Source organism: Podarcis erhardii (assembly GCF_964252035.2).
Source record: "Podarcis erhardii genome assembly, chromosome: 13".
Classification (NCBI taxonomy): Eukaryota; Metazoa; Chordata; class Lepidosauria; order Squamata; family Lacertidae; genus Podarcis; species Podarcis erhardii.
In genome coordinates this window covers 5,121,184-5,135,170 of record NC_138502.1, presented here as the reverse complement: position 1 = coordinate 5,135,170, position 13,987 = coordinate 5,121,184, and the positions used below count along the sequence as shown (strand labels likewise).

Here is a 13,987-nt window from a genome sequence, read left to right as displayed (position 1 = left end):
CCCTATTCCTGTGACCATCATTGGTCTTATCCGCTTTAAAAATTGAATTCTAATTAGTTGTGATGGCTGAGTTTTAAGTTGCTGTAACCTGCCCAGAGATCTGCAGATGAAGGGTGGGCAATAAACTGAACAATGATGATGATACACTACCAATAACAGTAGAAGAAATAATTATAATAGTACATGGACTAGCCCTACCTAGAGATTTCACTGGGGACTGAACCTTCTGCATGGTAAGCAGATAAGTCTGCCCCCCCAAAAGACATGGGTCTTCCTCCTGATTACTGTCCACTTGAGTACTACCAGAAGCCTCTTGTAATACACAAGCAAGCAATGACATACACACGTAGTGTGTATGTGCACACAAACACACAAACGGCTAGGAGCAAACATTCCCCTCTGCCATGCCTCTCCATTTTGGCTGGAGTGAGAGCAAATGTGGCTGATCTCTTATCTTGCTGGAGGCATAGCTCTTCTCCCTGGTGGGTGTGCAGGTGTGTAAACACTCTTACACTGGCTCGCCTCTGATCTATGTACATCTGGTGGAACAATAGTTACTGATAATCCACATTCTGAACAAAAGCTTTGATCAACCTTGACGATCAGCAGGCATGGAAGGAAACGGATGTGCTAACAGGGCATCTAACTGGGCATCGCCTTAAGCCTCAGGGTGTGGAATGTTGCCCAGCTGTTTGGAGGGAGCAACACCACCACCTCGTCCCCCTGGTCACCCAAATCCCTCTGCAGCAGAAGCATGTGCAAACACATCTTCTGAACGGAGAAACTGGATGAGTGCCAAGAGGTTTGCAAATGCCTGTCTGTCTGGGGCACCTCCTCCTGCCCTCTTTTTTCTCTGGAAGCCAGGTACACGGCAGTCACATTCTGAGCGGGTCAAGAGCACACACCTTTTAAAAAGCTAGACCAGGGGTCAGCATTTTTTTTCAGCAGGGGGCGGGTCCACTGTCCCTCAGACCTTGAGGGGGGGACTATATTTTTTTTGGGGGGGGGGAATGAACAAATTCCTATGCTCCACAAATAACCCAGAGATGCATTTTAAATAAAAAGACACATTCTACTCATGCTGATTCACGGACAGTCGGCGGGCTGGATATAGAAGGCCATTGGGCCGGACCCGGCTCCCGGGCCTTAGTTTGCGTACCCCTGAGCTAGACACTCAAATCCACACTCTGGAATCAACTGCATGAGTATGTTTCTTAGCAATTGTGAGGTGAGGCAAAAGCACATTAACCCTGCAGTTGCATAGCTGTGCTATAACAAGGAAAACAACATGGAACATAGCATACATCTTTCCCCCCTTTTTCTTTACTTAAGACTTTTCAAAATTGCAGCAGATCCTACAGAACAAATACTGTAAAATCTATCATGCCCATAACAACCCAGACTCTCAATAATGGCATCAGAATATTGTAAACAGCTCTGAACGGTTCATGTTTTCCGAATGCCATTTGTCATAGTCCATCCATTTCCGTAATTAACTAATGCAATCTTGCTGCATCATGTCTGAATCTGACCGTCTACTAAGATGTCTGTATTTCAGAGCTATGAAAATCTGGCTTAAAATCATTCCATCAGACCTTTTACACGGTTATATCTGGTTTTAAATCAGAATTGTCTGCAGCAGGGGTGGCCCCATTCCCTTCTAAGCAACCTTTTGAGGACAACATACCAGAGACAAAAAGCTGGTGCAGCAAGGAGTGTAAAATTTTCCTTTGCACAGGAGTTTAGCTTCCACACACATACCTCCTCCCAAACATCCTCCACCCAACACATCCTCCACCCAAACGAGCGAGAGCTCAAGGACACATTCCAGGCAGGCAAAAATGCTCAGAGTGAGAAGCAAGGTCAGCAGGGAACATGGCCTGGGGAGGATTCTCAGGGCCAAATGCAGAGGGACAGCAGGCCACGTTTAGCACCTGGGCCCAAATTCCCCCACCACTGACCTAGAGTTGCATGGTTGATTCACATGGGATGCTAAATAGCAGTTCAGCATTATCAGAATGAGAAACAGAGAATCTCGGGTCCACGTGTTCCCCTCCCCCAAGTAAGAGACCTCCGGGTATAGGGCAGTATATAAATTCAATCAATCAATCAAGGCTGCAGGGAGGAGTTCGGAAGCATCACTTCCATTTTAGATCAACCACACCTTGCTGCGTCACCCAAACCTGACAAGCCGAAGCTGATCTTGACCGTGGTTTGTTGAAACTGCAAATGCATTCAAAGTCAGCCATGTAGGAAGTTCACATTCGTGGAGATGGCCAATGTAGATCCACTAATTCCAGTAGGTCTACCATGAGTAGAACCTAGTTAGATACAACCCGGCATTTAAGAAAGTGACTTATTTCAACAAACCATGGTTAAGATAAAACATGGTTTAGGGTTCCGGTGTAATGTCTGAAATGGAAGCAGAAGGCTCTGATTTTCCCATGGTTATTTTGGAGGAGGAGAAAGGAGGGAGGGAGTGTGTGAGGGCAAGGTTTGCTGCACTCATCCCCCGAATTCTAAAATCTGGGTTATGTGCAAACCTAGGTTGCCCCAGAGTTGGTGAGGCTCACGTGACATCAACATGAAAAAGAGCCTTTAGTGTCATTGGCCCAGTCCTGAAGAATGCTTTGCCAACAAGGATTCAGCAGGTGCCTTCTGTTTCAACCTATAAATGCCTGCTGAAAACTTGGCTATTTTAGAATGGCAGATTAAATTGATGGGCTATGCTGAAACGGCAAAAATGACCAGAAAAATTAGGATTCAGGAAGACCAACATTTTAGTAAGAAATGGGGAAAACATATAATTTATCTTAAAAATCATTGTAAACGATTAAAATTAGTAGTAGGATCGAAATGATACTTGTCGTTAACGTTGGACTACGATTGGAATGGAGATTTAATAGAATTGTATTAACAGAGAAGATGCAGGAGGAAAAAGGTTAACACAAGGACCCACAAAGGGGGGGGGGAGTCCATGGGAATTTATGGAATTCTCTTTTTGTTTTGGTTGTTTGACAATGGTTTGTAAATTTCAAAATTTGGAAAATTTAATATAGAGAGAGAGAGAGAGAGAGAAGAAAACTTGGCTATTTTGACAGGCTTATGCAGGCAATGAATAATACATCCTTCTATAACAGTTAGCTGATATATATATATATATATATATGCAGGTTTTGGTGTCCTCGGGTGTCTTCCCGTGTAAAAGTTGGGGTGTCTAGGCGACGTTTCGACGAGGTCTCACTCGTCATCTTCAGGCTGGTGCTTTCGGCTTCTTGTTACTGGAACAGAGCTGGATCTCAGTGTTTGAGTTCCTATAAATACTGTAGAGGGGGTGTGGTGTATAGCCTCCAATGTTCTGGGCAGAGAGGAAGTTCCCAGGCTAGTGTGCCTTTTCTTCTTTTGTTCCTTAATTACTTGAGAGATATCTTGAGTGATTTCTTGAGTGATATCCTGAGTACCACTTAGGTGGGTCATTAGGTGTGGATTAGTTGTTAAAGTCTTTGTGTCTTGACCTCTTGAACTTTGTGAAGAGTTTTCCTGAGAAGATGGCTGTACTGTACTTTGTTGTGCTCTGGCTTGGCTTCGTGTATAGGGGCGAGCTGTGGTTTTGTGGCTTGTGTCAGCCAGGTCTGTGTAGGGATTGCAGGGGGGTGCAGCATCCGGAGGTGCCACCATGGATTGGCTACTGGATGGTGTCTGTAATTCATCTGTGGAGAGGGTCTGGGTTTGGGTCTGGTGTGGTTGATTGGTGTTGGCGTTCTGTGTGCCTCTGGATCTGGTGTCAGTTTTTGTGGGGAGGGCCCCCCCTGCAATCCCTACACAGACCTGGCTGACACAAGCCACAAAACCACAGCTCGCCCCTATACACGAAGCCAAGCCAGAGCACAACAAAGTACAGTACAGCCATCTTCTCAGGAAAACTCTTCACAAAGTTCAAGAGGTCAAGACACAAAGACTTTAACAACTAATCCACACCTAATGACCCACCTAAGTGGTACTCAGGATATCACTCAAGAAATCACTCAAGATATCTCTCAAGTAATTAAGGAACAAAAGAAGAAAAGGCACACTAGCCTGGGAACTTCCTCTCTGCCCAGAACATTGGAGGCTATACACCACACCCCCTCTACAGTATTTATAGGAACTCAAACACTGAGATCCAGCTCTGTTCCAGTAACAAGAAGCCGAAAGCACCAGCCTGAAGATGACGAGTGAGACCTCGTCGAAACGTCGCCTAGACACCCCAACTTTTACACGGGAAGACACCCGAGGACACCAAAACCTGCATTCCTGTACCCGTGAAAATCTACGCCCCCCCCTCCCCCCCCCCTGCAATCCCTACACAGACCTGGCTGACACAAGCCACAAAACCACAGCTCGCCCCTATACACGAAGCCAAGCCAGAGCACAACAAAGTACAGTACAGCCATCTTCTCAGGAAAACTCTTCACAAAGTTCAAGAGGTCAAGACACAAAGACTTTAACAACTAATCCACACCTAATGACCCACCTAAGTGGTACTCAGGATATCACTCAAGAAATCACTCAAGATATCTCTCAAGTAATTAAGGAACAAAAGAAGAAAAGGCACACTAGCCTGGGAACTTCCTCTCTGCCCAGAACATTGGAGGCTATACACCACACCCCCTCTACAGTATTTATAGGAACTCAAACACTGAGATCCAGCTCTGTTCCAGTAACAAGAAGCCGAAAGCACCAGCCTGAAGATGACGAGTGAGACCTCGTCGAAACGTCGCCTAGACACCCCAACTTTTACACGGGAAGACACCCGAGGACACCAAAACCTGCATTCCTGTACCCGTGAAAATCTACGAAAGCATATATATATATATATATATATATATATATATATGGGCAGAGCTTTTTTCTGGGGAGATGCAGGGGTACACATACCCCTAAACATTTTGTGAATCTTTGTACTTTTGTCCATTTACTGTATTTCTTTCCCCCAATTTGAACTATAAAATGGTGATTTTCTTGAGTCAAAGCGAGAGTACCCCTAAACATTTTTTTAAAGAAAAAAAGCACTGTATATAGGAATTACTGTAAACTGCACTGATATATTTTGATCTCCCTGTATCGTTCCAATTTTAGTATATGTGCTGCCGAAGCGAGCACTATATTTTGATCTCCCTGTGGAGTATTGTGGAGAAAACCTTCGCCTGTGTGGTTCTCAACAGATTACAGTCATTCACTGACAAGAGTCTATCCCATGTCACAATACAGCTTTAGAGCTCAGCAGCCAATGTGATTTTCTCACTGTTCCAGCTGCAGGAGTATTGCCGAGAGACGAGGCGCCCTTCTTTATCACCTCCATAGACCTGACAAGGGCCTTTGACCTCATCAGCCAAAAAGGGCTCTTTGCACTGCTCAACAAGATGCCCACCTAAGCTTCACAAGGTGATTGTGTTTTTATAGTAACAAGGGTTTTTTAATAAATAAATAAATAAATGAGCTGTCCCTCAATGTTATTTCCAAATTTCTTAAAGCAGTCAATAAATAACTGACCTCCTCCTCAAGAACAAAGATACACTGCCTATCCTAATGGGGCATGAAGAAGCAATTCATTTAGAGGGAGAAATCCACCAATTATGGATGCCTATCCTGTTGCACAACCACAAATTTTAACAAGTTTCTTCTTGCAGCATCCCTGAGGAAGGAAGACTTAAACATGACCTTCGTTAATCACAACCTCCGATTTTAAGTAATTTGGAACTTAACACAATTTTTCTGAATTTTTTGGTCACTCTTTGGGGTTAGAATTGCAGCCTTGTCAGTAACTAAAAGAGTGCCTTCCTTAATATCAACTACAGTGGTATCTCGGGTTAAGTACTTAATTCGTTCCGGAGGTCCGTTCTTAACCTGAAAGTGTTCTTAACCTGAAGCACCACTTTAGCTAATGGGGCCTCCTGCTGCCGCTGCGACGCCGGACGATTTCTGTTCTCATCCTGAAGCAAAGTTCTTAACCCGAGGTAATATTTCTGGGTTAGCGGAGTCTGTAACCTGAAGTGTATGTAACCTAAAGTGTATGTAACCCGAGGTACCACTGTACTTCGGCCCCTACAATCCCTCCCAGGTGAGTTGCACCTGGATCCATCATTATTAACTTTCAGGAGGAACTTGAGAACAGCCCTGCTTACCTAGGCGTTTGATGACTGAAAAACACTGTTCCTGACAGTCACTGGCTGAGATAATGTTTTCAACCATTTTTAAAATGTGTTTTCAAATGTTTTTATTACTGATGTGCTTGCTGCCCTGAGCTCCTTTGGGAGGGAAGGGTGGCATATAAACTGAAGGAAGAGAAAAAGAGAGGGAGGGAGGGAGGGAGGGAGGGAGGGAGGGAGGGAGGGAGGGAGCACCCTACTTTCACAGCCATGCTTGGAGAGGGCCTTCTCATTGGTGGTTCCCAGACTATGAATCTCCCTCCCTAGAGACCTTAGACAGGTTCCTTCCTTGCTGTCCTGCTGGCAGGTGAAGACTTTCTTCTTCCAACAGGCTTTTGGGAATTTACTGCTTGTATCATGCTGTTTTCATTGCAATTATTGGTATGTTTTAAACAGATTTTTTAGATTATACAGTCATACCTCGGATTGAAGTCGCTTCAGGTTAAGCCTTTTCAGGTTGCGCTCCGCGGTGATCCGGAAGTAACGGAGTGCATCACGTCTGGGTTTCACCGCTTGCGCTCAAAATGACGTCACGCGTATGTGCAGAAGTGGCAAATCACGACCCTCACAGACGTGGGTTGCGTTCGCTTCAGAATGCAAACAGGGCTCCAGAACGGATCCCGTTCGCATCCAGAGGTACCACTGTATAGCTTTAATTCTATCAGTGTTTAATTCTACAGTGGTACCTCAGGTTAAGAACTTAATTCGTTCTGGAGGTCCGTTCTTAACCTGAAACTGTTCTTCACCTGAAGCACCACTTTAGCTAATGGGGCCTCCTGCTGCCGCTGCACGATTTCTGTTCTCATCCTGAAGCAAAGTTCTTAACCCGAGGTACTATTTCTGGGTTAGTGGAGTCTGTAACTTGAGGCGTCTGTAACCTGAGGTACCACTGTATTTTAACAATTGCCTTTTCTATGATTTTAGTGGTTCTTGTTTTCATAGAATCATAGAATCATAGAGTTGGAAGAGACCACAAGGGCCATCGAGTCCAACCCCCTGCCAAGCAGGAAACACCATCAGAGCACTCCTGACATATGGTTGTCAAGCCTCTGCTTAAAGACCTCCAAAGAAGGAGACTCCACCACACTCCTTGGCAGCAAATTCCACTGTCAAACAGCTCTTACTGTCAGGAAGTTCTTCCTAATGTTTAGGTGGAATCTTCTTTCTTGTAGTTTGGAACCATTGCTCCGTGTCCGCTTCTCTGGAGCAGCAGAAAACAACCTTTCTCCCTCCTCTATGTGACATCCTTTTATAGATTTGAACATGGCTATCATATCACCCCTTAACCTCCTCTTCTCCAGGCTAAACATGCCCAGCTCCCTTAGCCGTTCCTCATAAGGCATCGTTTCCAGGCCTTTGACCATTTTGGTTGCCCTCCTCTGGACACGTTCCAGTTTGTCAGTGTCCTTCTTGAACTGTGGTGCCCAGAACTGGACACAGTACTCCAGGTGAGGTCTGACCAGAGCAGAATACAGTGGCACTATTACTTCCCTTGATCTAGATGCTATACTCCTATTGATGCAGCCCAGAATTGCATTGGCTTTTTTAGCTGCCGCGTCACACTGTTCGCTCACTGTTTTCATCTGTAAGCTGCCTTGAGTCCCGTCAGGTAAAAAGGCAGGGTATAAATAAATATATAAAGGAGGAGGTGGAGGAAAGAAAAGCAGGAAGCTGTCTATAACCTCAGAGACTTCTCTTTGTATGTTTCGAATTGTCAGGATGAAACATTTGTACCATTTTTCTTTTCCACCTAAAATGACCACAGACTCTTGTGTAATGCAAATATTGTGGAAAGTGCCACTAACTAGGAATAAACAAAATCAGTATTTTCAAAAGCGGCACAAGCTTCCGAATGCCACAGGAGCTCCAGGGTGGGCAATACGACTGCTCAGAACACAAACCATTCCAAGACATCCATTTTGGTTTCATTCCAAACATCCGCAGCAGGCAAAAGATATGCTGGCTACCAATTAGACTTAAGAGTTCCCATTAGCCAGAGGTGGGGGCTCAGTTCCGGCTCTTTGGTTACAGAATTAAAAGCCAACAACAGCAATACAAGAATGTGCCTTAATTCTTTGGTTCTGAAAGGCAGTCTGCCTCCCAAGTCTGCTGGGGTGGAGAATCAGAAGAGAGAGAACGGAGCTCATTATACTCACTCTCTGAATCCGCAGCTTCCCGAGCTTCCCGTTCCAGACGTTGTCTCAGCAACTCCTGCTGCTTTTCCAGGTACTGTTTGATGAAGCTGTTTTGACTCATCTCCTCGCCAATCTGACAGGACACAATAGAGAAACTGGGCCTTACAAGGAGGGCAAGAGTTTCGATCCCAACCTTAAGCAGTTATGGTGGATCTAGCAAGTTAGAATGGGAAGGCACAAACTCCAGGGAAGTAAAGCTGAGGAACCCTAAGTTCACGCTGCAGCTGTGGGGACAGGACTGAAACTGGGCACACACAATCATCACGGGACTTTCAGGGCCAACTGCAGAGAGACAAAGGGAAAGGGATGCTCCCTGCAGCCAGTTCAATGCAGCACAATCACACAGCGCATCTCTCACCTGGGAATTGGGTTGGAAGGTGGTGTGAGGGGTTGAGTGCTTCTGGAGGTTTTCGAGCATCAGGGCCTGAAATGAAAAAGGGGAGATATCAGGTCAGATCATCTCACACTGCCCAGAACTTTGGTGGCACCCAAGGCTGGTCCATGCCCCAAACATACTAATCACCATCTCTCTTTTTTAAAAAAAACACTCTATCCCAAAGTCCATCAAGAACCATCTTCCATATGCTAAGCCATAAAGGATACAGTTTCTCAAGACATCCAATAACCAACCATCCAATCTATTCTCAGTTCCATGAGTTAAACCCAACATTCGTCTGTCACTTTCTCAGTGAGGATTAGCCTTTAACCCAACCCTGCATTTCCTAAACTCACCCCAACCCTCACTCAGCAACCTGACTCAAGAAATCCAAACCACCCTACCTACCCCAGCTCTTGTGACCTGTCCAAGTACAACTTCTCCTTCATCCCCCCCAATAAGCCCAGGTCCTCCAAGTCCTAACACAACAACACCTCCAAATCTCTGCATGCCTTTCCACCAACACGCAATGGTGAATCAGAAGTCATTACTTAATAATTTTGCACCACTTCTTTTGCGCCTCTTACTGAAATGTAATTAATCTCACTAGGTTTTAGTACAATCCAGCTAAATCCACAGATGTCAGCTTGATCAGAAATGGACTCTTCAGTTCAATTATCCCAAGTCAGAAAACACACGTGCCACCAGTCTGGAACTTAAGACTCTAGTTGACTTTTTTACACAACTAACCTTCATCAGATATCTTCAGAGGAAGCTCACATGCGATTCACAGTAAGATATTTAGCTACTAACTTGTCAACATCTCACTGAAACAGCACATCCGTACAGCACCAAACATGTACACCACCCAAGTCATCTCTCATCGCACAGAACCCTGCCAGATGCATCACGGAAGTTTCTGCAACAGCTAATCATTTGCAGCACACTTCTTCATTTGCAAAAGATGATACAAAATGTTATCCTCTATCTGTACAACAATCCATTCAGGTAAGTCATAATAACTGACTTTTAAAGAAGAAAAACCAAAGTCATGACGCTGAGGCTCATTTAATATTCTGTGTGCTTTTCAGATAATTTCTGGTTTCCTACAGCAACTAATGTGGTCTTCCCCAACCCAGCGCCCTCCAACTTTTTGGACCTCATCTCCCATTCACCTTGGCCAGCGTGACTGTGCTAACCGTGGTAGATGGGAGTTTTAGTCCAAAATCTCTGGAGCGACTAGGGTTGATCTAATGGTAACTAAACTTGATTTAAAGCCAGAGTGTAGCCTCTTCCACCTGGGAGGAGGCTACACTCCAACCCAGCCAACCTAAATACAAAAGGGCCATCTTCCCCCACCCCAAAGAAATTACCTAATCAGAAGCAATGACAACCCCTTCTGCACACACAGAATGAGGTCTACTATAATAAGAAAGTTGAAATCAGGTATTCGTGTCATTCAGTGATGAAAACAAGGACAAATTTCCACTCTTGCCTGAAACTCAGAACATCAAGTCCGACTAAAACAGTGGCAAGAATTAGCGTTGGTCCACTGGTCAATTGTTAGTTGGCTCATTATTTGACCATGGTCAAATAGTCCACGAGGCTCTAAATGCCAATGTAAAGGTGTTTACTTTTTAAAATTTCAGTACACTGTCATCTGTTACACCTGCAAAACCCAATAGCAAAAAAGCAATGCTTCTTATAGTGAACACTTCCTATTAACTGCAGGCATCTTCAAGCAGGGGCACAAGAAGTAATCGGCAGCAAAAGCTAATGCCTAGTGAGTAGAGTTTGGAGATTTGGCAGGGGGTTGGACTAGATGACCCTCAGGATCCCTTCCAACTCTACTATTGTATGATCTCATGGTCAGGGAGATCTAGGTTGAAATCCCCACTCAGCCATGAAGCTCATTAGGTGATGCTGGGCCTATTAAATGCCCTCAATTTAACCTACCTCACAGGGTTGTTGTGCAGATATAATGGCAGGATAATCATGTACGCCACACTGAGTTCCTTGAAGGAAACGTGCATCTAATAAATATATATATTGTTCAACAAATGACAGACGTCTAATTTATGTTTTGAATTTCACATACAACCTGTTGGTCACTATTTTAACTGTCTTTAAAGATACTTTCATTTGGTCAATTGACCAAATCTCTTGGGGGCCAAATTACTCCAGCCAGAAGAACAAATCAACAGAAAACATGCAGAATACAGGAGGAAGCAAGTTCTTTACAAAGATGGGGGAATTTACAGTGCCAGCCAGAAACATACTGACACTCGGAAAATGCAACGGCATTGTATCTAAGCACAAGTAATTCTCAAGAGAAGTTACTGATTGTGTAGCGCGAGCCTTGCCTAATTCAGCGCTTCCACCAATGGCTAATTTTTACAGAGTTACTGGGGCTCAAGCCCATCTGGCAGCCTCTCTTTTTAATCCCAATGATGTGAGGCTGGTTGTAGTCACTGATGGAAGAGCGACTAGAGCACCCTGCAAGTTCGAGGGTGGGCTCTCTCAGTACTTCCAGCCCCGAATCCTAACAAGTTGCAGCCCAAACAGAGTCTATTAATGCAGAAAGAATCACACATGTGCAATGAAGTAAGTCCAAATAGGATTCATGTAACGCATAACTGACTCACCACACACAGCCCCATGTTGCCTGTTACATTTCTGTCTTGCCCTTCCTTCAGGGAACTCGTACGCCACCTGTTTTAACCTCACAACAACCCTGCGAGGTAGGTGAGGCTGAGATACTGACCCCAAATGTGCTTCACGGGTGCATGGCAATTAGAACCCCAGTTCTAGTACAGTGGTACCTCGGGTTAAGTACTTAATTCGTTCCAAAGGTCCGTTCTTAACCTGAAACTGTTCTTAACCTGAAGCACCACTTTAGCTAATGGGGCCTCCTGCTGCTGCCGCGCGATTTTTGTTCTCATCCTGAAGCAAAGTTCTTAACCTGAGGTAATATTTCTGGGTTAGTGGAGTCTGTAACCTGAAGCGTATGTAACCTGAAGCATATGTAACCCAAGGTATCACTGTACAACACAGTAACAGTAACCTGTTACACCAATAGTCTTCAACCCTTCACTGGACCCACTTTCAACTCAAACCTGCATTTGAGGGCCCATTTCTTAAGCAAGAGACTCTTACTCTCCGGGTCGTGGGTTTGAGCCCCATGTTGGGCAAAGGAGTTAGACTATATGATCCTTGTGGTCCCTTCCAACTCGACAACTCTACAATTCTATGTGTTACATCACACTGCCTTATAATGGAGGATATGGCTATGGTCCAGCTCCACTGTCAATAGGCGGTATGACTCAAGAGTGCTGTTGCGCCCAGGTCTTGCCTGCAGGCTTCCCTTGGGCATCTGCTGGAGAACAGGACACCAGACTAGCGAGAACAGGACGTTAAACTAAATGGGCCTGTGCCCTGATCCAGCAGCTAGGTTCTTCGTATGCTTCTATAATCCAAATTTGCAGCTACACGCCAAAGGCTTTGACTAATTTACATGGCACAAAGGTGCACCAAGCACAACAGGGCTTATTCACAAATTGGAAAACTGGCATAGTACTACACTGTAAGCAGCCAGAAAAGCGCTGACACCCAGAGGACTGACAGCTACTGTAACCCAAGAGATTCAACACTGAAGCAGGAAAGCCCTGGGTTCAAATCTTACCTCTGCCATGAACTCAGCAGGTGTTACTATCATGATCACAGAATTTAAGTCAAGGAAGGGGGGGGAAGGATAACACAACACATGCACACACGTACAGTCTGGGAACAGTTCCAATAACATGACATAAGAACGAGCAATATCCATTTATCCCATACATCCATTTGACACCAAAAGCAGAGCATAACGAACTTTTGCCCAGGACAGGGCACCACAACTTGTTTTACTTTTCAATTGCTAACTCCCTGCCCCATGGCATCAAGAATGAAAGTCGACACAAGGTAAAATGCACAGGTTCCCAACCCCTCACTCTAGACTCCCTATACTTCTGATACATTCACAGATTCTGCTTCCATTTACTTATATTACATTCCAAACACAACACTCCTTCGTACATGGACAGAACAGAGAAATGCCTGCTTTCAGAGGGGTACAGTTCTGAAGTTGAAAGACTTGGAGCCGACCTTGTGGAAAGTTCTCAACGTGCTCATGGGAGATACTCGCAAAACCCTCTGCACACTTTAACGTTTTGCAGAAACTTTACGTGAAATAAAAATGCAAGGCGTCTTCAACTGGGAGAGCTCCAACACAGCAGCTCAGCTCTTGCAAAGCTCACCTGGCTCGTCCTAACCGCCTGTAACATTTGCCAGGGAAGCTCAATGGAGGTATAAAACACAGTGCATTAACCAGGGGGACACCCCCCCTCAAAAAATAATTTTGCAAGGGTGAAAGGTGAAACTGAAAAGGGATATGGTTGTGATTTAATGGGTTATAAAACCTACCACTTTCCCTCCAGCACTGGATCCCAATCCCGCTTTCATTTAGTAACAAGAGATCCAGCTTTCACGAGATCTAACCCCCCCCCTATTTTTTTTAAAGGAGGACCTCCACCCCCTCCTCCTGCTGGGTGACCCCAAAGTGATGTCAGAAGTGGGGGGCCCTCTCTCTTTGGTGGTGTGGGCACCGTCCTCCCCCCCCCCCCCACTTGTGCAACCGGTGGCGCCCCGCACAACCTCGCCCCGCCACTTGGTGGCAGTAGTGGGATACTGCCCCGCACATGCGTAGTAACGATCTGCACCCCGGGGCCACGAGCCCCGCCGCTGAGGCCAAAAAACTGCCTGTCTGAGTCTGCGCATGCGCGGAGCGGCCCGGGCCCCAGGGCCCCCTTCCGCCGGGCCCTTTCTCTCACCCCGCGGAGGCGCTTGATCAACGCGCTCTTCTGCCCGCTCTTCGCCAGGCCGCGCTGCTCCAGAGCCGCCTTCAGGTCGGCGACCCTCAACGCCTGGAGCGGCCTCCCGTCCAGAGTAACCTCCTCCCCGTCCGCCATCTTGTGTGGCGCCGCTGCCTGCCCTCCCCGGAGCTTCGGGGGCGTTCGGAAACTTCCGGAGGGGACTTCGGCGCTCTGAGGCGACCTCCGACACCGCCTTCGACTTCGCTCGAGAATCTCCGCCCGCGCTTCGTTCGCAGTCGTGCGTTTCCGGCCACTTCCGCTCAGTATCCAGAACCCCAAATGAGGGGAGGGAGGGAGGGCAAAGGGGGGAGTTGCGCG

The 13,987-nt window shown here is 46.0% G+C and overlaps 1 protein-coding gene across 2 annotated transcripts in view; it reads right to left on the bottom strand.

Annotated features, from left to right (window-relative positions):
* Positions 1–13,906, bottom strand: part of ACIN1 (apoptotic chromatin condensation inducer 1) — a 36,041-nt gene extending 22,135 nt beyond the window's left edge. For both annotated transcript variants that reach the window (XM_081836584.1, XM_081836585.1), the window contains exons 1-3: positions 13,628–13,906; positions 8,742–8,807; positions 8,345–8,456 (exon numbers count right to left, since the gene is read on the bottom strand). In XM_081836584.1, the coding sequence (XP_081692710.1) occupies positions 8,345–8,456; positions 8,742–8,807; positions 13,628–13,765 (316 nt within the window). In that variant the 5' untranslated portion in view covers positions 13,766–13,906. The remainder of the gene's footprint in view (positions 1–8,344; positions 8,457–8,741; positions 8,808–13,627) is intronic.
* Between the last annotated feature and the right edge of the window lie 81 nt (positions 13,907–13,987).